General features: G+C 33.8%; 6 protein-coding genes, 1 long non-coding RNA gene and 1 other non-coding gene across 9 annotated transcripts; 3 read left to right on the top strand and 5 right to left on the bottom strand.

Annotated features, from left to right (window-relative positions):
* Nucleotides 1-2: 2 nt before the first annotated feature.
* Nucleotides 3-2,648, bottom strand: AT1G11710 (Pentatricopeptide repeat (PPR) superfamily protein). 2 transcript variants are annotated; one of them, NM_001332002.1, is made up of 2 exons: nt 2,097-2,648; nt 3-2,009 (listed from the first exon to the last, which is right to left on the bottom strand). In NM_001332002.1, the coding sequence occupies exons 1-2, from the start codon at nt 2,474-2,476 to the stop codon at nt 503-505; spliced, it is 1,887 nt and encodes a 628-aa protein (NP_001323377.1). In that variant the 5' UTR covers nt 2,477-2,648; the 3' UTR covers nt 3-502. The 2 variants fall into 2 exon arrangements, with proteins under 2 accessions (NP_001323377.1, NP_172636.1); NM_101043.2 differs by having other exon boundaries at nt 3-2,648.
* Nucleotides 2,649-4,604: 1,956 nt separating this feature from the next.
* AT1G11700 (senescence regulator (Protein of unknown function, DUF584)) lies at nt 4,605-5,778 on the bottom strand. Its single transcript, NM_101042.4, has one exon. The coding sequence runs from the start codon at nt 5,508-5,510 to the stop codon at nt 4,905-4,907; it is 606 nt and encodes a 201-aa protein (NP_172635.1). The 5' UTR covers nt 5,511-5,778; the 3' UTR covers nt 4,605-4,904.
* Nucleotides 5,779-7,931: 2,153 nt separating this feature from the next.
* Nucleotides 7,932-8,183, bottom strand: AT1G04867. Its single transcript, NR_138790.1, has 2 exons — nt 8,104-8,183; nt 7,932-8,018 (listed from the first exon to the last, which is right to left on the bottom strand). It is a non-coding gene; the product is annotated as an other RNA (non-coding RNA).
* A 966-nt stretch (nt 8,184-9,149) lies between these two features.
* AT1G11690 (BRANCHLESS TRICHOME-like protein) lies at nt 9,150-9,893 on the bottom strand (the record flags this gene model as incomplete). Its single annotated transcript, NM_101041.1, has 1 exon — nt 9,150-9,893. One exon carries the CDS (start codon nt 9,891-9,893, stop codon nt 9,150-9,152), a length of 744 nt encoding a protein of 247 aa, NP_172634.1.
* A 9-nt stretch (nt 9,894-9,902) lies between these two features.
* On the top strand, nt 9,903-10,259 carry AT1G11684 (uncharacterized protein; the record flags this gene model as incomplete). The annotated part of the gene is made up of 1 exon (NM_001123799.2): nt 9,903-10,259. The coding sequence occupies exon 1, from the start codon at nt 10,062-10,064 to the stop codon at nt 10,257-10,259; it is 198 nt and encodes a 65-aa protein (NP_001117271.1). The 5' UTR covers nt 9,903-10,061.
* A 231-nt stretch (nt 10,260-10,490) lies between these two features.
* On the bottom strand, nt 10,491-12,940 carry CYP51G1 (CYTOCHROME P450 51G1). The gene is made up of 3 exons (NM_101040.4): nt 12,676-12,940; nt 11,964-12,447; nt 10,491-11,769 (listed from the first exon to the last, which is right to left on the bottom strand). Exons 2-3 carry the CDS (start codon nt 12,435-12,437, stop codon nt 10,777-10,779), a joined length of 1,467 nt encoding a protein of 488 aa, NP_172633.1. The 5' UTR covers nt 12,438-12,447; nt 12,676-12,940; the 3' UTR covers nt 10,491-10,776.
* A 641-nt stretch (nt 12,941-13,581) lies between these two features.
* On the top strand, nt 13,582-14,116 carry AT1G04863. The gene is made up of 2 exons (NR_138789.1): nt 13,582-13,846; nt 13,909-14,116. It is a non-coding gene; the product is annotated as an other RNA (long non-coding RNA).
* A 5,544-nt stretch (nt 14,117-19,660) lies between these two features.
* Nucleotides 19,661-23,247, top strand: AT1G11670 (MATE efflux family protein). Its single transcript, NM_101039.4, has 7 exons — nt 19,661-20,194; nt 20,455-21,086; nt 21,869-21,925; nt 22,028-22,266; nt 22,357-22,475; nt 22,576-22,662; nt 22,780-23,247. Exons 1-7 carry the CDS (start codon nt 19,880-19,882, stop codon nt 22,840-22,842), a joined length of 1,512 nt encoding a protein of 503 aa, NP_172632.1. The 5' UTR covers nt 19,661-19,879; the 3' UTR covers nt 22,843-23,247.
* Nucleotides 23,248-24,923: the final 1,676 nt, after the last annotated feature.

The raw sequence follows: 24,923 nt of genomic DNA, 5'->3' as shown, positions 1-24,923 counted from the left end.
TTGATTAATATTATTATATTTATCATAACAGTGGCTTTTATTCATGAAATTAAACCAATGGTGCTCTGATTTGTTGACATCTAGCAAAATAACAACACCAGATTTTACAATCGCAGTCTCTCACACGCAGCCATTTGTTTGTATAATGTGGAAAATAATATTCGTCTGCTTCTCAGATTATATTCCTTACGGTGTCTACCAACATTACATAATCTGGACGGCTAATCTTAAACAAATCACGTGGAAAGTATCGTAATAGCTCGTGACAACCAAATTGTTTGGCCGGTGCATTAGCGCCACGTGTCAGACAATCCCCGCTTTACAGGTCCACGTCAAGCGATCCTGTTTCCAACACTGACCGTTGATTACAAAGAATCGTCCAAGGGTCCACGTGTACGAACAGGATACGAATCTGATCCGTACCGTACCTCCAAAACAAACCCTCTGGACAGTTCAGTAGTTTCTTCCTAAAACTGAAACAAGCTTTCATTGGCTTTGTTGACTAAGGCCTTCCATTTTCTCTATCAAGAAGAGGACGAACTATAGATAGATATATATGTTCATGAGGTGTAACTCCTTGAAGAATCAAGTAATCATGAAGCTCAACGACTTTTTCTTGACTGCGATGCTTACTAAACGATGTAATCAAAGTTCCATATGTTATAGAATCCGGAACAACACCTCTTTCAACCATAAACTTCAAAACTTCCTTCGCTTTCTCATAAGAACCAAACTTGCATAAGTGATTGATCATAATGTTGAAAGTCACAAGACTAACCGATTTCTCACCGTCCTGTTTCTGCATTTTAGATAAGATATCGTCAGCTTCTTCGACATTCCCGGTTTTGAGAGACTCGTTCAACAGCGTGTTGTAAGTTACAATGTCCTTGATTTCCATAGCGTTCACAACTGCTTCAGCTGCACCAGCCATTCCTCTTTTACTTAATCCATTCACAATTGAATTGTAAATCACAAGATTCGATGTTTTATTCATCTTGATCATACCATCATATATCTCGAGAGCTCTTTCCAACTTACCTTCCTTTAGGTATCCATCAATCAAAGTACCAAACGAAATCGCATCGAGACTCAAACCTTGAACCAACATACTCCCTAGAATCTGATCAGCACACGCCAGCTTTTTATCCCTTACAAAATGGTGCATAAGCGTGTTGTGACAAACTATATCTTCCACGAGCTTCTTCTCTGAAATCTGTCTCTGAAACTCAACAGCTTCCTTTACATATCCGTTTCTGCATAGACCTCTGACAACAATGGCTTGAGTAAATCGATCAATTTGCATATTTTTACTATTCATATCACGCAACACAGACATAGCTCCTTCTATGTCACCTTCCATAAACAGCCAATAAACAATAGAGTTATAGATAACTGTATTTACCACAAGTCCCTTACTCGTCATCTCATCACACAACCTTAAGGCTTCATCTGAGCTTCCAGCTCTACCATACGCATCCACCAAAGCTCCATAGGTTCTTTCATTGCAATCAACACCTGATTTGACCATGTCACCACGGATTCTTTCCGCCAAATCCAATCTCCCGGCCTTGCAAAACCCGTTGATAACAGAATTGTACGTCACAGCATTAGGTGAAACAAAGTTTCCAGACATCATTCCCATCTTCCCTAAAAGCTGCAAGGCAAATCTCATATCACCCGTCTTACAAGCTCCATCAATCATCATATTAAAGCTAACAACATTAGGCCAAACCCCACATTTCAACATCCGGTAAAACACAGATAACGCTTCAAACAACTTACTCTCCTTACAAAACGAATATATAACCAGATTAAATGTATTCACATTCTCAACATACCCTAAAGAATCCATTTCCTTGTAAACCTTCCAAAACCTATCAATCTCATTCACATTCAATAAACAACCCATAAAATTATTCAACGCATGAACAGAAACACAAAAACCTTCTGCTCTCGTCTGCTCAATCACTTCATAAGCTCCTTGCGCATCACCATTCTGTGTACAAGCTCTAACCAATGAATCAAACACATCAGGACTCGAACCACAAGCTTGGTAACTTCGAATCAAACCCGACAAAACATGTAAAGGACTCAACTTTTCACCTTCTACAGACATCAAATTCGCCATTATTGATAAAGCATCATCAAATCTTCTCGAACCAACCAGCAAATGAATCATCACACAAGAGGCTTCGAATCGATTCTCAGACTTAGCCACAGTGTTACTCCTTAAAACCCAATTGTAGAACTCTAGAGCTAACTTCGGCGAGCTTCGAAACTCGCGAAGAACTCGACTTATCAACGGATTTGTGAGACTCGAGGAGAATTGATGAAGAGTGTTCCATCTTCTCTGTCTTAAATTCAAACAGAGAGCACTAAAGAGAATATCTTCCGGCTCAGGATTCGAGAATTTCTTAGCAACGTGAAAGCAACGTACCAGGAAGCTCGTTCTTCTGGAGAAAACGTGACCGAACATACGGTACACAGAAAAACCTCAGATAACGATAAACCCTAGAAGCAAAACCCCTAAATCTAGACAGAGGTCTTTAAACGTAGAATTCGAAGGCATGATCGTCCGATACATGAGCCTCGCTAGCGTTTGACAAACCACGATGAGTAACTCTGGTGACGGCGACGGCGGCAGAGAGAAAAACGGTTAAAAAGACAAAAGGGCTTAAATACCCAACTAGAGGACCGGTTAAGGATTAACCGAAATTGGTTTCGAGGGATAGTATAATTTAAGGCTTTTAGCATAGTTTTACGAAGTTGGGTCTAAGTCCAATTGGGCGCCATGACATCCACCCCCTATAATATTATGAGCCCATTACGTATCCAGTAGTGAAATCACTTAAACTAGTCACGTACTTGTTGAGCCATCATTAGTAGCAGCAATGAAATCACTTGTTTCGCAAAGTTATGTGAAATGGAATATGCAAGGTTTAGTTATTCCGATCCTCTTTTTCTTAATTAGGAATTTTGGATCGAAGTTTACGCAATCTGAAGATACACCGGTGAATCAAAAGATGTATCAATCATCAAAATTGTTTTTTAGTGAAAGTGTCCACTAACCTCATCACATAGTACCATATTTGAACTACCACAAGACTTACATGCTTTCATTTGTCCTTTATTGCAGGATTATATTTTTCACAAAAAGACAATTATATTATGTAACTTTCGCTGACAAATATTGTTAATTAGTTAGAATTTTGAGCATTCTTATAGTTTTCCATATCAAACAATGATTTTGGAATTGTATATATAAATGCAAGGAATCAATTAATTAAAGGAATCAAATTATTGAGAGAGAGAGAGAGTGTATGGTGAATGGTGAAGAGAGAGTTTGAGATAAGAGTGGAAAGAGATGTGTTGAGCCCACATATATGAATTAGGTCATGATATTATAGACTTCTCGATCGATCAAATTCACTTTCAAAGGTCCTTTCTTGAAAAAGGCAAAGGCATAACTCACAAAGTGATCAAAAACATATTTGACAAACTTCCCCCTCTTATGCTTTAACACTCTCTAACTTGTGTCACTTTCTTTTGACCCCAACCATACCCTACCCCCTCCATAACCTCATGTCCATATATTACATATCTATCTCTCTAGTGTAGTAGATACATCATTACTTAAGTATATGTTGGGATTGTTAATTAGATCGAAACATGTATCCTAATCTCGTTATACTTGAAACCACACATGATTCCCCTCGGCTAATTCTAACGACCATTTTTCAACGATTCGATCAAGTCGCCAATCATATTTTCTAGTTTGTTCATGAATTTCTTAAGGATTTGTTTCTTATTTATGCATGTTATATTGTTCTTATTGCTCGTAAGTTTAATTCGTGTAGACTGTCTTAAAGTTGTTTTCCCACTAGATGACTCCATATGTATATATCATTAATCTATATCTGCACAGAAGTATTTATATCATTAATCTTTTTCCATGTTATAACTTTCAGTGACGCCCTTATATATATATAAGAAGATGCCATTTCATGAGCAATCATGATTTTATTTGGGAAAATGAATTGAAAATAGTGTCTTTTTCTAGCTCGTGAGTGCCCCCACTTTGAAGTGGATTCTTTGGACAGTTTACCTGTGGACACAATAATGTTGCGAGGACACATCTGTTCTCATTAATTATACAAACTTTCCCTTTCATTTTATATCAAATTATCACTTAATTAATAACTAGACCTAATTACATTGTCACTAATTTAATCTTATATACCGGTGCTCAATCATTAATATCCTTCTTACGTGATACATGACATACGAATTGAGTTTTGACGTTTTAATATATATATACACCACATACAACTAAAAATGAACACTACGAGGAAGAGCATTATATAACTTATTTTCATAGCTTAATTTTTGTATTTGTTTGCTGCTAATTCAAAGATTCAGTTATATTCCATTATGTTTTATAATTATAAATATTCAAACTCGAAAGCAAGAATTCAATCAAGTTCCTGTCAGGAAACTATTGCTTAGCATCGTAAGCTATACATTAGCCTTGTATTAACAAATATTTATTGAATTTTAATCATACTTATATTATTAATCTACATTTTATGCCTTTTGGGATGTTATAAAGACATTAAAATATTGATTTTTTTTTAATTAAATCAATACAACAGCAAAAAGAGAGAAAATTATACGCATAGCAGGTTCTTGAAAATTTTCCCACAATTAGTTTATGGATCTAAAAATAAGAAAAGAAAAAGCGTTTGCATGGGAAGCAATATATAAATCTTATACATCTCAAGCTTGGGATTCAAGAAAGTTGCAAAATTAACTCTAAACTGACAAAATAAGCAAAATATTTTCCAAAGTTTTTATGTTGAAGTTTTATATTGTTTTTTTTTTCTTTCAAATTTTATATTACTAACTTAGCCGTAGAACCCTGTTTGGCTCCAAATCGCGTCTCGAACGCGCCTTAATTCTCGTCCTTTAAGAGTTCTTCCAACTCCTTCAAACACCGAGCCACCGCCGCCAGATTTTCTGCTCCGTCGCTGTTGGCTCTTCGCCAAGTACTCATGCGGCGGCATCATCATCCCGGAATCTTCCTCCTCCTCTTCATCAGACTCGTGTATCGACTCAACCGAGTTGACTCGGTATATCTTACTCCAATCCGGCACGTTCACCGGAGCCGACGACGCCAACTGCCTCTCAACTCTTCCTCCTCCTCCACCACCTCCTCCTCCTTCTCCTCCGCCACGTATCTGGTGCACGATCCTCGGCGAAGATGACGCGTCCTCAAACGCCAGCGACAAACCACCACCCACGCGCCCATTCCTCACCACAGCATCGCGTGTGTTCCACGCTCCATGAGATTCCAGCATCTCCGGGCTGTGATCGACGGCGTGTGACCAGATGTCCTCCTCCGTGAGCTCTGATTCGTCGGTGGCGGAGTTTCCGTTACTGTCACCGTAACTATAGCTGCTTCCTAGGTACCTCTCGCTCTGGCTCATCGTCAGCTTTCGACCTCTTGCCATTGAAGCTTCACTTTTAACCTCAACAAATTTAACCACTTATCGTTTAATTAATTACTCTTAGATTATAGTTATTATCTTAAGCATTCAGAGATTAAGTAATTAGAGATTTCGCTATAAGTTTTAAACGAAGGGAAATGGACGACTATATATAGCATTTTTGTAAGCAGAAGAGTCCAAAAGAATGTGAAATGACAAATAAAATCTCAACTATACCACTCATTATGAATTTCTTACAAAAACACCCCATAATATATTATCAATATCTAATAAACCCTAATTTTAATTTCTGAAATCTAGTGGTCCTTGTTTGATAGAGTTTCTTTCCACCGTTGGATTTAATATATAAAACCAACTTTTGGATGGAAAAAGTTTGCACGAAAGGTAGTACGTAATTTCGTGAATGTGTTTAATATTCTGCCATCTAATAAGCGCAAACGAATTTTTAATTTAGACCATCTCTTTTGTCTTTCGTCAAATCAAGTAAGAATCTCTGTGATCTCATATCTGGGAATCTGAATAGTGAAGGGGTCTATTTAGAAATAAATAAAATAAGGAGGTGGTAAATGTAAATGTTTGAGGGTCTGATTAATGTGGATAAACTAAATCATAGAGTTCCCACACGTAACAGTTAACAGATAAACAATTTGGATACGCTGTAATAAGACGAGACATGCCACGTGACGCGCTACCGAGATGCGCGTGTGAATCACTCGAGGCCAGTCTGATAAAAGTTTAATTTTACTCGAGAAAGTCTAGGGAAACACTTATTGTCAACTTGCCAAATTGGGGGGGGAAAGAAATTGCAAACTTTAGGTCGCTTGTTTTGGTAAGAAATAATTGTTCACGAGAAGTTTTTTCCTGTGCACAGAATTTTTGTAGCACGATCAAAAGTTTAGTCAAATTGTTTGTGTGCAACGAAGTTTGCGATAAGATGATACCAATTTATGGATTTGTAATAGTGTCATAATCGTATAGTAATATATATCCATATGTTGTAGAAAATAAATCTATGTATAATTTATGTTAATGTTTACATTACGTTAAAAATATTAATAACTAATTTTATCTTCATTCAATATTTTAATTAGATTTCGCCATTTTTAAATATGGTGATCACAACCACAATATACAATACGTGACGTGGCCAGTCTGATAAAAGTTTTTAAGTGCTACCAAAGGTTTTTGTGTAATGGCGATGGAGAAGACGATGCGGTAAAAAACGATAAAAATGGTTAACTGAAAAAGTAAAAAAGTAATTGTTAAAGGTATATATCTGTTTTGTTGTAACAAAGAGTATAAACTTAATTTGGTCAAGTTCAAGGGAATCATACGTCAGTATTTAAATCCAAAGTGGAACCCAAAAGAACTCGAGTATATTTCACAACACCAAAACCATAATTAACTGATTTGTTGATTGGTAATCAAATGGTGTCGCATGCATTTCAATTCAATAATAACTTTTAATTAATAATTTAAAGTAGGTTTTCCACTTGACACTTGTGACGAACTTAGTACAAAGAAAGAGAAGGACCCCACTGTGTCCACATTGAACGGCTGAGAATAAGAGACAGAAGAGTATCGTACATACTTCGTAAACATAGCACCAGCTACGTTTTGTTTTAAAAATGTATACATCTTATTTTTCGTTTTTTTTCCATCTTTTGATCCAATATTTTGAAAATAATATAGGAGAATAGAGTAGCAAAGTAGTCCATCTTTAATAAAACTTTAAAAACAAATTATATATTGAGGAAAAAAAATATATATATAGTTGGTAGAGAATATTAAAACGTTTTTTCATCTCTTAAATATTCGATTTATGCGTGTTCTTATACGTACGTAAACTCGACTTTTTTTTCTTCAAGTGTTTGTCATTTCAATTGAAGTATCAGAATTCTTCATATGCCATGTTTGCCGTAAACAAATACAATTTCAATTACGAATAAAATCGATAATTAAGATATACATAAAACTCTTTTTAATTTGTCTACTTTTCTCAATTTAGATCATAGGAATAACATATGAGCAAACATTTTAGTGTTTGATTTATCAACGTATATAGTTAAACTAATATGTGAGAAAATATATTCAAATATTAGTGTCTTCAAATTCAAATAGTATGTTATACACTGAAAGAATATTCTTACGTTTGTAAATCCATCACAGTCACATATATGATTACACTATAGATGAGTCATGAGTGGTTCCACAAAAATATTCCACTCAATAATGCTAGAAAAAGAAAGAAAGAAAGAAAATACCTAAAACTAAAACATACAAGTAGAAATAGTGAAAAAGATGATACAATAATGAGGAAAAAATTACAAATTTCGATATAACTATACTGTACGTCTTAATCAATGTAGGGATACAATTTTAATTTGACGAGATTATTGATATATAATAAGTCAGGTAGTTGTCTTTTTGAGAGACGAACAAGTCATTCTATTGTTCTCATTCAGTACCCCACAATAGACCCCTACCTCCTCTAGCTAGGGCAATTGTACCTTACTGTATTTATAATAATCTACAAACATTAAATATTTGTCACCATATGGTACAAATGATCCAATCTTCTGCAAGAAAAGATTTACATGTATTTGTTGTGAAATGCACCAAACAATAGAATCCATCAGTCTTGTCTATCGTGAGTATCCTCGAGGAGGCTGGTATATTACAAGATTAGAGTTTTTATGACAATGGCTATGAAACTTTCTCATGTGGGATATCTAATTTTTAAGTTCAATTCTTATAAATGTAGCTAGAGACATTACAAATCTTCTGAACCAGCAGAATCGGGACAAAGTTAGATTCTTCTAATTTTTAATTAGTATTCAATTGAAAAATAGAATTTTTGGAGTTGGAAAATAATATGATTGGCCATGTGCAAAGCCGTAACGCTGGCCAAAGATTGGATCTCTAGATTCCATGGATCATTTAGCAACCAAAAAATAAGATAGACAGATTATATGATATTTATTATATACTTTTTATTTTTATAGAGAAACAAACAAAACAAGTGACATAGAAAAAGAAACTAAAAAAATATATACATAAAAATTACAAATATGTTTGCGATGCAGAGTTCAACAATTAATAAAATATATTAGAGGTTGACATTGATAAATGACAAATGCTTGGTTTATATTAAAATGACAAATTCTTATCAAAATGCTTGATTCATTTTGCACTACTTTTCTAAAAACTAAAGATGCAATGATTTTTATTAAAAAAATATCTTTGAAGATGCAATAATTAAAGGCGTAAGGTAAATTTATACATGTAACCATGTCCCAAAAATCATGGGGACACTTTGACCTAATGATTGGTCTAAAGATACAAATGTTTCTTTACTTTATATTTGAGGTTCAAATTCCAAGCTATGAAAAAGTTGTTGCAAATGGTCGTCTTCGTTGGTTCCCACACTAGACCAAAATCATATCAAATTACATATGTTGCCCGTTAATACTTCTATCGTGAATTTATGTAATTGTTCCAAATGTTGCGAATTGATGGAAAAAATAAATTTGTTACAACGGTTACAATCTAAAAATTACGCTTTTGTAATTTGTAAGGAAAAAAACTTGGACATCAAACAAATTCATCTCCTCATACTTTTCTTGCAAGACATTAGCGTCGTTAAACATTACCTTCATCAGACACAAACTCAAATCTCTCAAAATCAATCTTACTGTCTACAACTTCCATAGATTTCGCCATCTTTATCAAACCTTCACCATGTCTTAACCTCTTCTCCTCAATTCCCCCTACTTCTCTAGCCGTCTCCAAACACTTCTCTAACTCGACCACAAACAAATTCATCTCCTCATACTTTTCTTGCAAGGCAAGTTTTGCATCCATGAACTTAACCCTAACCCTTTCCTCCCTCCACATCTCAGCCATCTGCAACATCTGCCTCTCCTCCTCCGTTTCGTCCCACACCCTCCTTGTATTCACCTTCAATTCATCGATCCTCGTCACCAGTTCCTCGCACACCTTCTCCATTGTATCTCTTTCTCTTCTCAACCGATTTACTGATGACTCCATATCCAAAATCTTCTTCTTTAACCTAGAATTCTCAGCTTTAACTCTTTTCTTTTCTTCCCTCTCTTTGCTTAACTTTTCCTTCAAGTAATCAACAAATGGATTAGTGGTTTCTTCTTTCTCATTTCTTTGGTTTCTGATGAGACATCTTATAGTTTCCTCTGATTTAAACTTTTCAGCCTCAAGCTCTTTGATTCTCGTTTGAGCCTTCCATAGCTCCGTTTGAAGACAAGGAACGAGGTTAAAGTCTAAAAACTCGTCTTCTTGAAAGTTCTCACTAGGTTCAACGGAGTAATACGTTCGAAGTGATCCCAAGTCCCACTCCGTTATGCTCTCCATCTGCAATTTATCGTGTTAGATAATCGAGTTAACCAAGAGAAATCTCAGAAACCAAACAAAATGATCAAGCCAAGGAACCTTGACCTTGGAAAGGAGGCCTTGAAGCCTAGACGCAAGCTTCCTGGCCGATACTTTGGATCTTTCTGATTTTGATTGTCGAGAGAGATTATGACGGAACAAAGGTGGCCGTTGTTGTCTCTGGTGGGAGGAGATGTGTTCTTTTGGGCGATGAAGAGAGAGTTGATCCGTAACGTTGGCAATGCGAGAGAAGAAAACGTTCATAAGGGACACGATAATAATCAAGATTTAACCATTTTTTGGGGGCATATAAATCGAATACATAACATACATCTGCATTTACATTGAATCATAATGTAGAGTATTAAGAAAGAAATTTCGAAACCAGCTAAGACAATGATTTGGTACCAGATTTAGTCTCTTTACCGCATCTGTATAGTTTAAAGCACATTATGAACCTTTTCTCTTGTAATAATCAGATAATTTTGGGTATACTGAACAAAAATAAAAGTATTTGATAGATATCTTCCTATATAATTATATGTAATTTTAGTAACTGTTTTGCACCGGTTGTTGTCCAAAATATAGGGCACAATCAAATATTTTCTTCCTAAAATAGAATTTTACCAATTTAACATATTGCCTACTAGAAGTTTGAGCCTAAACCAAAGAAGTTCCGTATAAATGAGCACATTTGCAGAACCAACAAACTTAGGAAGCTTAAAAATAAATGTCAATTAAAGAGTAACAACAGTTTATAAAAACAGAAGAATTATTCAACAACAAAACTAAAACCAGAGAGGGACAAAAGCAAAGCAGAAACCAGAGAGAAAAATCCAAAGCTGCAATAACCTTAAACTTGTCTTTAAGAAAGCTGGCGCCTCTTGTAACGCACCATCACATTGCCTTTAACTCCAACCACCATAGCGTTCCAGTCAATCTCAGGGAACGGTGAAACTAGCTCAAGCTCGAAGTTCCTCAACAAATGACTCCATATGGCTTTGATCTGCAGGTAAGCAAACGGCTCTCCAAGGCACCCGTGCCTTCCCCCTCCGAATGCAATGTACGAGAATGCCCCTGCGGCTTTGTCCTCTTCTCTTCCAGGGGAGAATCTTTCTGGGTCGTAGGTGTCGGGGTCTTTGAAGATGTGCGGTAAGCGGTTGGCAAATGCAGGGGAGGTTGCAACGATGTGACCCTTTGGGATATCGTAAGTTTTTCCATCCCGAGCTGTCACGCTGAAATCACTGTGCGAGGCTCTCATTAACATGATGAGTGGAGGGTGAAGCCTCAACGCTTCCTTAATGCAGCGGTAGAGAACATCCATCTCGGATAAGATATCATGATCGATCTTGTCTCCATGTTTCGCAATCAGGTTCTTCTGCTCATCAAGAGCAGCTGAGAAGTACTCTTTGTATCGCATCAGATAAGCACCGGTCCAGGTGGAAGTGATAGAGCTCGTGTGTTGTCCTGCAAACAGAGCAGCAATGAGCAAACCAGTGACTTCAGATTCGGTTGTCTGTCTACCATCTTTGTACTTTGATTCGATGAAACACTGCAGCATGTCGTTCTCTGTTTTTCCAGAGCGTTTTCTCGACCCAATGATTTTTGCGAAAATCTCCGAAAGCTTTTCTCGGGCACGGTCACGACGGCGGTGAGCTGGAATTGGGAGATATGGGAAGAGAACACTGATGGGAAGCATTCCATTGTCAAGGTCATGGAACAAAGCAGAGACATCATCAAAAAGCTGATCACGAACTTCTCGACCCAGTAAACATCTACTTGCAGTCAAGATGATGAGCCTCTCTAGCTCAACCTTAATATCAACTTCACCACTCTCTCCCCATTTAGAGAAGTAATCCTGCCAAGAACAAGGACAAGTATTTATAAATGAAACTACCAATAAATGCACACAACACCTACTCACTGGAAGATTATACCGTTAAAGATCAATCAGAGTATATGTTGTATGTGAGTATAACGAAGCAGAAGCATGAAAAGTGAACCTAAACTCATACATCACAAGTACAAGCTAAAAAGTCCAAATTTCTTTACCTCAGCTTCAGTAACCATCATATCCACATAACCCTTCAACTTGTTAACTCTAAGTGCCTCAGTGAAGAACCGAAACTGCTCCTGACGAACAGAATAATCAACATCGAAAACAACTCCAGGACCAAAAGTAGGGACATTGAACTGATACACTTCCTGCTGACTAAGATCAGATTCAGAAGCTTTGAAAAAATGAGCAGAGACTTCAGGACCAATAAGAAAAGTAATCTTTTTGTGAACAAGATTAACAGTAAACACACTTCCAAGCTTAGGGTATTCCTCTCTAAGCATAATAATAGGTCCTTTCAAGAATTTGATAAGACTTCCAACCAATGGAGGCCAAGCTTTAAGAGTAGGAGGAAGACGCTTCTTCTTAGAATCAGAAGTGAAGAAAGAGAAGATGAGTTTGGCTATAACAAGTGTCGCCACTATAACCAAACCCGTCTTCAACAATTTGTTCTCCGAATCCAATTCCATTGTTTTTCAACTGTCACACACACACAAAAAAACACAAATTTTGAATCACGATGCGTAATTAGATTCAGATCCAGATTGATTATGATTGAATCGTGAGTGATCTAATCTATAGTTTAAGAGTTTCTACGATAATAGAACGAGAAAAGCTATGTGGAGATTGATACAAAACTTAGAAAACAGAGGATAAGAGAGAAGCACACTACTACTATGATTGGTTGAGAATCGAAAAGAAGCTTACTTTGGAGGAGGAAGCAATTTGATTGATACGATGATGGAGTTTCAGAGACGGCGCGAGGAGGAAGAAGAAGAAGAGAAAACGGCTCTGGAGATTTGCTCTCACGATGGAGAAGAAATCGTCGCTTTCGCTTTCGAAGCTCTCTTAAGCTTGAAGCTGATTTCTCTCACCTGAATTTACTCTTTTAACTCTGATTTTGTTTTCGATTTACTATTTCATTTCGACTTTTTCCTTAATATAAAATTCAACTGTAAAAAGTAAAAAGTAAAAAGTGAAAACACACCCATGTGGCAATTTTGTTTTTTTCTAGTAATATGATTGGATTATTTCAACAAAAGTAAAACCAACGGCGTTGATGGTATAATTACGGAAAAGCTTCATATTCATTAACCAGCCAACGACGTCGTTACAACAAAAGTAAAACCAACGGCGTTGATGGTATATGCTTTGACACAAAAATTAAAATTTATGTTCAGTTGTAGTATATGTTATTGCACAATAGTATTATTCATGTAAAAATCCAACATAACTCAAATTTTGACGAATGTAAATTCCCATTTTCTGCGTAAAATCACAACATATATTCGGATTGATTCCACTACGAACCAAATTTATGTCTATGTGGGTTTTTAAACTCAAGAGTTGATCCGGACAATGATGCGATTTATATGGCTAATGCCTTAAGACGGAGAAAACAAAGTAACTCGACTTTTTTACTAAATTAAAGAAAGAACAAAGTGACTGAGTCGTAGTGAGCTCGTGATCACAACACATGCGATCGAGTATTTTAAAGATTGTTTTGTCTCATTATAGTTCCCAGACTTCGAATATTCTTGTTTCTTGAGATTGATCTCTCACCATACCTTATAGTAGTGCCGAGTTGGGTTAAAAGCTAAGCTTTAAACTAAAGTAATTGTGTGCATGTCGAGGAACCACTAGTAGTAATCTCTTTAGATAACATTTATGTTTACGCACACGGTATTCTTACAATATTCAATTAGAATAGTTTTTTTTTTCTGTTTTCAACATAAATAAACAATTAGTTTTTTTCTCAGTTAGTGTCTCACAAGTCGCACAACTCAGATGTTGACACTTTCTTTGGGCTTAGCGTCTGCTCTGGCAATTCTCTCCCTTCCCTTCACTAAGCAGCCAAGGCCAAGAGCAAGCAGGAGTGGTCCTTCACTAACGCCCACCAGTTTCTGATTCTGTTCTTTGGGCTTGTTTTAATTTTCAGGCCCGCTTATCTTATTGAGCCTGTTACGTTTTGGATTATCATGTTGAGAATTTTCAACAAATCTAGAGTTTCTCTTCTTCTATACCAAAACTCATCGAATCTCTGAACTGATCCGTCGGATTTGTGTAAAAACAGAGATAGATAACATGTAAGATACCAGATATTAATCACCATCGGCCTAGACACAACGACTCTCTCAGACCGGTTATGAGTTATGACAATTGACAAGACATGTTTTTGGGTTTATACGAAGACATGTTTATTAGTCAATTGGTATTTTTTTTAGATCGCACCGGTACCAAGATGTGAAGATTTTTTTATATTAATTAGTTAATTTTCTTTTTAAAAAGTTCTCTTATGAGTTCATGATTCTTGGAAATCTTTTATTGTAAAAATATGTTCGTGTGGAGACATATCATATCTTTGTTTGTCAATGTATGTTTTTAAATTTTTAATTTTGGTTTTATATTCACTGCCAATTAGTTTAAATATATATATAGTTTGGTAAACTGTTTCTTTGCTACTCTTTTTGATAAATAGTTTGGTAATCTAACGTCATAATATATGCTTATCTAATATAAATTGATACGCTGAAACAAATTTTTAGGATGACAAACAAAGATATGGTAATATGGAAGATAATGAGATCACATGGACCGTCTATTAAAAATCGATAAATTTAAGTGGATAATTAATTTAATGATAACAATCATGGAGTACGATTAATGTATCCTAACGCCCTAACAATAGGATATACTGTATATATACAGAGAATTAAGAAAAGTGCTTGGAAATAGTTAGACGAAAAATAGCTGTCATGGTGTCGCTCTTATCAATTAATCCAGTAACCCTTACAAAAAGATTCGGCAGTATCAAAATTAACATTTGTGTTAATTAATCTATTTAGCTCAATAGAAATACTAGTATTTAACGCAAATTCTTAAGCTTTTCGAGTTTCGAGAATGAAAAAAAAAAGAGATTAAATTTTGGTCTCTCTCTTACATTATTAAATATACGATTACAATAATAAAAATTAATAGTATAAGCTTTTAGATTACGTAGCGTATGAAACAAAAAATAATAATTCCAAATCTCTAGAAATCGTTACATTCATCAAAATATGTGTAATACGCATTAATCTAATAGTTAATGTTATTTAATACTAATTGCAGATATGTACTATGCAATCCAATAGAATATCTACTAGTAATATACACTAAATACTATCCTTATAATTTTTATCAATTAGATATTTATTTAGTTTAAGATATAGTTTAACAAAGCTAATTCTTACCAAACTAACTAGACCTAAAATATTATCCTTATATAAATTTTTTATCATTTGATTCACCAAAACTCACGTTCTTTTTAATAATATATCTATCGAATTACCATGTAGGATCCCACGAGATCCTCGAGTTATAGTCGTCTTACATAGACATCAAGGTGGTCTACAATTATTTACCACGAGATTCTCGAGTTGTAATATTGGTTTACCCTGATTTCCCGCAAGAAGTTCGACTTCTATGCTGATATGCATCAGATGCGTTGACATATAAAGCAATATGGTCACATCCATTTACACATGTGTTTTTGTAGATCATTCTCGAACGGTTATTATAATCTTGCTGAAATCATTATAGGGACATTACTTAATGCGTTATAAGAAGACGATAATTTGTTTTTATCAAGATTTTGGATAAAATATTTGAAGTTAAAATGTTTGAATGCCCCATTTTACGCACCCTTGTGGCTCTCACAACTTCCCGTCGTTTGATTTATTTAGAAATGCAGAAAACAAAAGTTTAAAGTTAAAATGTCAATGTACATATGTGTGTATACAAGTATGTCAATGTCATTTTCATTTAAGAATTTTCCCAACAACCATGGCCCAAGGGAATTTGTGTTCATATTAAAGAGCCTACAACACTACTCGTCTCAATGTATGATATATTATTTATACATGTATAAGATTTGGGGTTACACACTTGCGTCATTACATGCATCATTTATCTACTGTATTAATCTTAATTAAGACATTTAAACTAGAAAACAGCTGCAAATTCATAATGTGCAGATTTATACATGTTAAGTGTTAACATCAATAATCCATAGTGCACACATTCTCAACTAATTTTATAATTATGACTAAAGAATAAAAATACACGAAAAATATATAAGGATTAATTATGACTTGTAAAAGTTGTTAGAGAATCAACATTAGTTGAAAATAAATTTCTTACAATTTAAAATGAAAATAAACTAAAAATTATATGGCATATTCGTTGGTCAACTAATTACCGCGATTATTCGGATTTCTTAAATACCTTGATGATATCTTATTCTGAAAATGACTTGTCAAATATTCTACATAATAATTGTAGTTAAGTAAATCTATGCATTAAATGTTATTCATAAACAAAATTATTAAAGAGAACATATATAGTTTCAGTCTACACAACGAGTCCGTGTGTGTATGCTAAAAAGACCGACTCTTCTTATATCATTTACTGCCGCGTTTACGACTCAATGGTCAACGTAGTTTGACCTTTTAATCAAAGTTGATTTGTGAATGTTTAAAGCACGAGTTTGGCATGTCCAACGTGGCACTTTTTGTACGTCACATCTTTCGTAAACATGGTTTTTTTTGTTTTTTTTTTTCTCTTCTCTACGTTAAATTATACTGCAATATATATTAACAAAAAATCAGACCTAGTCATGTAGTAATAGTAAAATACTAAATGTTGGGTATATATGCCTTCGAACTTCGACGGTCTCTCACACAAGTTATAAAAAGATTTCAAAAATACTATGTTTGTAAATTGAGTTATCTGTTAATAGTTATCTATCGTGAATTATTAGAATTTGCTTAAAGGTATGATGTAAAATAGATATTCTGATCTGGAATTTAGGACTATTGTTGATTGAATTTTTGTGTAGTAACTAGTAACGAGAGCAGGAAATTTAAAAGTAAATTAATGGTTTCTGTTAGAGTTCGATTGCAGAAAGGTTGATAGAAATAAAGATTCATATAAAAGGCATCGGAAAATTATTTGATTAACGTTTGTTTCGATACGAGTATACTATAAGTTTGATAGAAATGTGCCAATTGATTTAAACTCATTAGTTTCATTTTCATACTAAAAGTAAAAGCATTATTAGTTAACATAATTTTTGCTTTACAACTTTAGTTGATGTGACGCTCTTCTTAAATCTTAAGCATGTACCAAGAGTTGTCAATTTCCTCTTTTAACATGTTTCAATTTTGATCTTGTAGTTGGAGTTGGTATTTCTATAGGATACACATATTGGATAAAATAAGAGATACAAATTGCAAGTTACGTGCTGTGCAAACCATATCCACATACTAATCTTTGTAATAACCAGAATCTTATGTTGGTAGTCAGTAGTCTATATTTTTTCTCGATCTCATCCATATTCGGTCAAAGAACACTCAATAAATCATTTACTTGCATATAAAGATCAATGATTTCCCTTTTTCAAATTAGATATTAACAGAAATTATTATTGTTATATTATTACAAGCTTAATATTTTGGTATGCTTACGTATGTATTATTATGTACCTAATCGGCTAAGATCTTTGTAAGAAAATTAGTTGAGTACGTATATTCTTTTTCTTCAAAATATTAAATATATCCATGTCACCATGTGACATCGCAGACGAAATGACTCGTTGTTTTTCATAATTGCCACGATACGACTGCCATATTTCCAACATATCTTAACTGTTAGCATTGGCACGAATTTAATGCAATATCTTCAAAATCTGTAAACAAAAAAAAAAACTACATACTATAATGTAGTGTTCTTTATCTACGCCAACAAACCCAAAAGATATCTTTGATTTTTATTTTTTTGGTTGGTTTCCCATCCGTTTATCTTCAAATGAAACTCGTAAGAGATTTAATTTAAAAGTAGTATTGTGATAGATTCTTGTTGAGATTTAAAGAAGGGTTAAATTGTAAATTAGTCACTTTTTCAAACTTAATTAGAAAAGTAGTCACTTTACTATTCATAATTTGCAAAATAGTCATTTTTCACTGTTTGATTTGTAAATTTAGATTGTACATCACTTTTAGTGTACAAATATATATAAAAATACACAGTGTACACTTTACATTTGTACACTAAAAGTGATGTACAATCCAAGTGTACGAATCAAACAGTGAAAAGTGATTGTTTTGCAAATTATGAATAGTAAAGTGACTACTTTCCTAATTAAGTTTGAAAAAGTGACTATTTTGCCAACACACCCTTTCAAAAATCGGGGAGGTTTATAATAAAATAAAATATATCTAAGAGACATAATTAATAACTACAGTTGCTTTAAGAATACATAATGATACACGTACGTCGACCAAAAATAAGAGCTTTTTTACCCACACAGTCGCAGAAGATACTTAGAACGAAACTAAAATATTAAACGTAACAAAGTGTCAAAATTGGAAAGGTTACTTTTAATTGCTCTGTGATTGTGTAGTAGTGTCTGGACTTAATTTCCGGGAGGAAGTACGTTAAACTCACGTGTTCTGCTTTGATTTCCGCGTTCGGCGTTTCATTCCACAAGTGTTGTCAAAAAAAAGACAAGATGTAAATTTTTCAATTATCATTATCATTATTGTTATCGTTACTAATTTATGACTAGTTTTCTATTTTCTAATTAATATTTTTGTTGAGAAAATTTTGCGACAAACAATTGTCAAAAGAACATAATTAGTAAACTGTGACAACGAACTTTTTCAATAATAAAAAAAAAACTGTGACAACCAAGAGTGAAATGCTGTGATTAGAACTTGTATGATTGTTGATCAAAAAGAACTTGTATGAAAACTGTTGCTTAATTAGAGAAAAAGAACTGAAATATCTGTTTTGGCAAAAAAAAAAATAAAAAAAAAATTGAAATATACTTCTCTGTTTCTTTTTATTTGATTTTTCAGAAAAAAAAATTGTTCCAAAAGATTGTTTTTTTAGGTTTTTAATGCAATACTTATTAGTTATAATTGATAAATTATAAAATTCAATACAAATTATTGAATATTATTGGTTTATAGTTATTGAAAATTGTAAACCAGAAAGAATAATATATTTAAAAGTAATATTTAATATGATTTCTTAATATTTCTGTTTTTCCTAAAAGATCAAACAAAAAATAACAAAGGAAGTATATCATTTGTTGTGTGAATACTTAACAAGACCTATATTTAAGGAAAAGAGAAGTTTGTGTAAAAAATTTATAAATATGTAATATCTTTATACGTTATATATATATATATATAGATATGTATGTATTTATAACTAGTTTTATAGTTGCATTAAAGTATATGCTACACCATACGTTTTTAATTAAGTTTATGATTTAAGGATAAATGATTAATTTGTGTATTTGTTGAAGTTCGTGGATATCAAGCCGGTGGTCCTGATAAATAAGGTTATGAATTTATAATCGCACTTTGCAAATTATCGGGTACAATCTGCTAAATGATTCAATCCGGCACATCCCATCACAAGGCTTATCTGGAGTAACTTGTTTCCATGTACGTACTAGCTAGTCATATCGGTAGGACTCATATGACTCTATATATATATTGATCCAACTATTCAATTTTAGTTACTTTTTAGCCTAAAGAGTAAGATACGATTAGGATCGGTTCACCACATGCCAAACATGCAAACGCCTATTTTGTGTAAACATTTTATATAATTTTCACGAAACGGATGTTATGATTAAAAAAAGAAACAAGGCTTATTTTCCTCTTTTTCAGCTTTGTTTTTTCTTCAATAATTTAAAAAATAGCAGACACGGCAAAATCGCCTTTATATTACACCTACTCTCTGAGCCAAGTCGCAGAAAGATACAGACTTAAACGAAGATAGAGATAGAGAGAGAGACGAAGTTTTGTTTTTATTTTTTCATAAATATTTGTTTTCTTTTTGGATATTTAAAAAAAAAATGGGTTCGGAAGCGACCACCGCCGTGAACAACCTTCAGCAACCGTTACTGGAGTCAACAAAATCAGAAGCTGACTTCAGGATGGAGAGTGTATTAACGGACACACACTTGTCATATTTTCGGCGGATCTACCTTGCGTCGTTGATCGAGATGAAGTACCTTTTCCACTTGGCGGCTCCGGCGATCTTTGTCTACGTCATCAACAATGGCATGTCTATGCTCACTCGTATCTTCGCTGGTCGTTTGGGAAGTATGCAACTCGCTGCCGCTTCTCTAGGAAACAGCGGTTTCAATATGTTCACTCTTGGTCTCATGGTACTTTACATTTTCATTTCTCTTAAAAAAACTAATTTCAGCTATACAAAACTTCAAATCACATCAAAAATATCCATAAAACACAAATACTACTAAACGGATCCGATGAAATGATCAAATACAAGTTGATGTTTATGTTCTTCAGAATCTAGTCTAATCTTTAAAATGAATAAAGTCTTCTATTTCATACCAAAAAAAATAAAGTCTTCTCTTTGGTCTTCAGAATCTAATCTTTGTTTTTTTAATGGCCGGTGACATAGCTTGGAATGGGAAGTGCAGTGGAGACATTATGTGGGCAAGCGCATGGAGCTCATAGATACGACATGCTTGGAGTCTACTTACAAAGATCCACGATTGTTCTTGTCATAACCGGACTTCCAATGACTTTACTCTTCATCTTCTCAAAACCTCTCCTCATTTCCTTAGGCGAGCCAGCTGACGTAGCATCAGTGGCATCAGTATTCGTCTACGGTATGATCCCAATGATCTTCGCTTACGCCGTCAACTTCCCCATCCAAAAGTTTCTCCAGTCGCAAAGCATCGTCACGCCGAGTGCTTATATCTCAGCCGCAACACTAGTCATCCACTTAATCCTCTCTTGGCTCTCTGTCTTTAAGTTTGGTTGGGGCTTACTTGGTCTCTCCGTTGTTCATAGTCTCTCGTGGTGGATCATTGTCCTCGCTCAGATTATTTACATTAAGATAAGTCCAAGATGTCGCCGGACTTGGGATGGTTTTAGTTGGAAAGCTTTTGATGGTCTTTGGGACTTTTTCCAGTTATCCGCAGCTTCCGCCGTCATGCTCTGCCTTGAATCTTGGTACTCTCAGATTCTTGTTCTCCTCGCCGGACTTCTTAAAGACCCTGAACTTGCTTTGGATTCTCTAGCAATCTGGTAATTTTCCTTTTACATTTTACTCGGTCAATATTTTACCTTATGAAGTACTAATACCCATCATATGCCAAGAAAAAAAGAAAAGTAAAAATATTACACATGAAAACACTAACAGCCGAAAATAGATAACCTTCTTTTTTGGTAAGTAATATTAAAATCTTTGAATAGTTCCAAAACTTTAGTTTCTTCCATGAAATGTAGCTTTGATTGTGAAATTAGAAAAACCAAAAAAGTGGATGATTTGTTCATTTTTAATATAAAATTGAAGAACAGTGAATCTGAACATGAACACATGATTAATAATGGTACTGTACTGTTTATCATTTGTCCGATCAAAACCTTTCGACTTTTGGCTAGTTTTCGGGAATCTCCTTTTTGATAAACGAAAGTCACGTTACTCAGCAGCAATAATTTGTCGTCGTACTATGACTAGTAAGCAGGAATTATAACTCGCCACGTTTTTCCTTTTTAACCTTTCCGTTAAAGTCAAATTGCAGTGTTTTTTTGACGTTTCTTGTAAGCGCAAACTGCGCGTCGTTTTCCTTGATAATCAACGGCATGCACTTCTGTGCCTGGGAAAACTCATGAAGTGTTGATTACTCCGAGACCACAAGTTATTAGTTTATTTAAGCGACTTGTTTTACAACCATGATTATTAAAGTGTGCATTATTGACTCTTTCACTAGAGACAAAAAGTTTATTACTAACTAGTTCTTACGACTTGGCCATAATATATAATTTCTTATTCTAACTTATCTTACTTAATTTGTTTTTATTTGCAGCATGTCAATCTCTGCAATGTCGTTCATGGTGTCAGTTGGATTCAACGCAGCTGCCAGGTTGGTAATAAATAAATGAAAACGTTTTAAGAACATTTTTTTTTATGCTAGAGGTAATAATATAATAGCATAAGCTAAACATTAATTTTATTTTTACTACAGTGTGAGAGTTAGTAACGAATTAGGTGCTGGAAATCCAAGATCAGCAGCATTTTCAACCGCGGTAACTACAGGAGTGTCATTTTTACTGTCATTGTTTGAAGCCATCGTGATCCTCTCGTGGCGACATGTCATCAGTTACATTTTTACGGATAGTCCAGCGGTTGCGGAAGCCGTCGCCGAGCTCTCTCCTTTCTTAGCCATTACCATAGTTCTCAATGGAGTTCAACCTGTTTTATCTGGTAGAAATTAATAACAAAAACTAATACAAAAAAAATGCAATAATTGATTAGTTGTGAATAAATGATTAATGACAAAATTTATTAAATCAGGTGTGGCCGTTGGATGTGGATGGCAAGCATATGTAGCTTACGTTAACATTGGATGTTATTACATTGTGGGGATTCCGATTGGTTATGTTCTTGGTTTCACCTATGATATGGGAGCTAGGGTAAATTTCATCTTACATGATTTATATTCTAATCAACGATTAATAATTGGTTGGTGTATAAAGATGAGACTTATAAAATGAATGGTTTGATTTGGTGCAGGGAATATGGACAGGGATGATTGGTGGCACACTCATGCAAACTATTATCTTGGTCATTGTCACATTCCGAACCGATTGGGATAAAGAGGTATATTACTAATTATCATTTATATTTTTTTTTTAAAATACGACAATTATATGTTTTATTTTTGGGTAATATTTTTTTATTGATGATTTTCATTTTTATTTTGGTTTTCAAATTCAGGTGGAGAAGGCTTCGAGACGATTGGACCAGTGGGAGGACACATCTCCGCTTCTTAAGCAATAAAATAAATAAATTGATTTTTTTTTCAAAAAAAAGAAAAAATTAGCTTGGGGAGATTCAAAGATCAATTATATAAATAATTTTTGGTTTTCCCCAAAATGATTTTTAAATGGATAAAACCCTAGTTAGTTATTCAAGAGATATGCGAATCTCTTGATTAATGAATTGGAAAATCGATTGTTTTCTGAGGGGGTTAGAGTGAAGAGAAGGATGCCAATGTACATCTATTTTTGTAAGAGAAAATATTGAGAAGTGAGAATGATATATTGAAAAAAATGTTGTATTGTATGGAAGAGTGAATTTGTTGTAATCGTTTCTTGTATGAAATAAATCAGATAATGAAAAATGGGTGTTATGGTCCACAAAAGTTTTTTCTTCGTAACCCTGTAGGAACTTTTTAAGGTTTTACATTTTTTTGTCAGTTTCTTACTTAGTATATGATTTTATTTCGCATATTCGTCCATTTTCAGTGATACTGTCGTTCTGTGGTGTTACGAATCGGAAACATGAATCTTTTCTTTTTAGAAACTTTTTTTATAGTTCATATAATATCAGTATAAGTAGTAATGGTCACATAATCTTATTTGTAATATGTAGAACTATATCTATAGGTATAATAATCCCATCAATGATTTATAGAACTCATTATTTTTTTTCCATATTATCAATTATGTAATCTGTAAAACTGTATACTCCAATAATATATAAAACTGTAAAACTAGTACTCTGTAATTCTGGAAACTTTGCTGTGATTTATGATTATTTATGCTTGTACAAAGCCCGTTTCTATAATACAAAACATGTTAGGGTATACTATAGTCAATGGTCAATGCAAGTCTTTGTAGGATCAGTTCACGTTCACCGGCGACAAAGAATAACAATATTCTTTTTTCTGTTAGTGGATCAACGTCAAACAAAACTTTTTAAAATGTAATAATTTTGGTTATTATCATCTGTTAATAATGTCAACAAAAATAAAACGAGTAATCCTATAGACTTTTTCAGTGCAGAAATACTATTTGTATGACTTATCAACCGTAAACTAAGATAACTTGCTAGTAAGAAATTGAAATCTATATTGAGTATACATCTTAGACTTAGAACTATATTCTTGTAGAAACTTAATAAAGCGCTTTATTTAAGTTTCTACAAGAATATAGTTCTAAGTCTAAGATGTATACTAGATATTCAGTAATTTTATATGAGAAAAACCTTATGGTAATCAAAGTTTAGTTTGTTGATTTTTCTTGATCTAATGATGACGAAATTGTTATAACTTATTAACTTTTTAATGATTGTTGTAATAGTTGATGAAATCAAAAGTCAAGATGATTTTTTTAATCTTGCTAGTTAATTGTTTTTGTTCTTATAGCATTTTAGTACACATTGATATAAAAAGAAGGTTCATAACTAAGTCTAGTATGACTGCCTTCACACGAATGTTGAAATCGTCAAAATCTGGTTTGGTAGATACTGAAAGGGTTTAAATTTTCCTTTTTCATGTAAAGTTAGTAAAATAAATTTATATTTCTTTTTTGATCGTAGAGACTGTCTATAGCTAAGTTAAGCATCAATGATTTTGATAAGAAAGATTAAAATTAAAATATGAATTAATGATTGGTTAAGCAAAGCCAAGCTAGTTTGAACTTGTCTATACTATACTGGACAAACCATTAATCTACAAGGCAAAGAAAATGTAATCCGTTCACAGAATGATGGATATATAAATCATCATATAAATAAAATTGTGTTTTTGTTATATGTAGCAATTTTAAGGTCCATCATGTTAAGGTCCATCATACAAATGAAACATAAATCCATTTATGATATCATACCTCTATATGAATACAATAGATTGAAAGACCTCGGTCCTAAATCCAAAAGTGATGCGATGAATCATTTATTTCAACTATTAATCCCAAATCCTAAGCAAAAAAAATATGAGAATTTATAACCTTAGCATAACATAGAGAACAAATTCTACCAAACAGCCACCAATCTGCGTAGAAGAAATGAATTCTTATCTTTTAACAATTTCCTCTAGTTTCTTCCATCAGCGTATAAAAATTCTATTAGCAATTAGA

The sequence above is a fragment of the Arabidopsis thaliana genome (genome assembly GCF_000001735.4).
Source record: "Arabidopsis thaliana chromosome 1 sequence".
Taxonomy (NCBI): Eukaryota; Viridiplantae; Streptophyta; class Magnoliopsida; order Brassicales; family Brassicaceae; genus Arabidopsis; species Arabidopsis thaliana.
This window is presented reverse-complemented; position numbering and strand designations above follow the sequence as displayed.

Bases quoted from the DNA above. Each gene is read 5' to 3' on its own strand.
- AT1G11710 (NM_101043.2), bottom strand. From the start codon at position 2,476: ATGTTCGGTCACGTTTTCTCCAGAAGAACGAGCTTCCTGGTACGTTGC.
- CYP51G1 (NM_101040.4), bottom strand. From the start codon at position 12,437: ATGGAATTGGATTCGGAGAACAAATTGTTGAAGACGGGTTTGGTTATA. The intron at 11,770-11,963 runs GTAAAGAAATTT...TGTTCTTGGCAG, and splicing joins TGATGGTTACTGAAGCTGAG to GATTACTTCTCTAAATGGGG.
- AT1G11670 (NM_101039.4), top strand. From the start codon at position 19,880: ATGGGTTCGGAAGCGACCACCGCCGTGAACAACCTTCAGCAACCGTTA. The intron at 21,926-22,027 runs GTTGGTAATAAA...TTTTTACTACAG, and splicing joins GGATTCAACGCAGCTGCCAG to TGTGAGAGTTAGTAACGAAT. The intron at 22,476-22,575 runs GTAAATTTCATC...GATTTGGTGCAG, and splicing joins CCTATGATATGGGAGCTAGG to GGAATATGGACAGGGATGAT.
- AT1G11700 (NM_101042.4), bottom strand. From the start codon at position 5,510: ATGGCAAGAGGTCGAAAGCTGACGATGAGCCAGAGCGAGAGGTACCTA.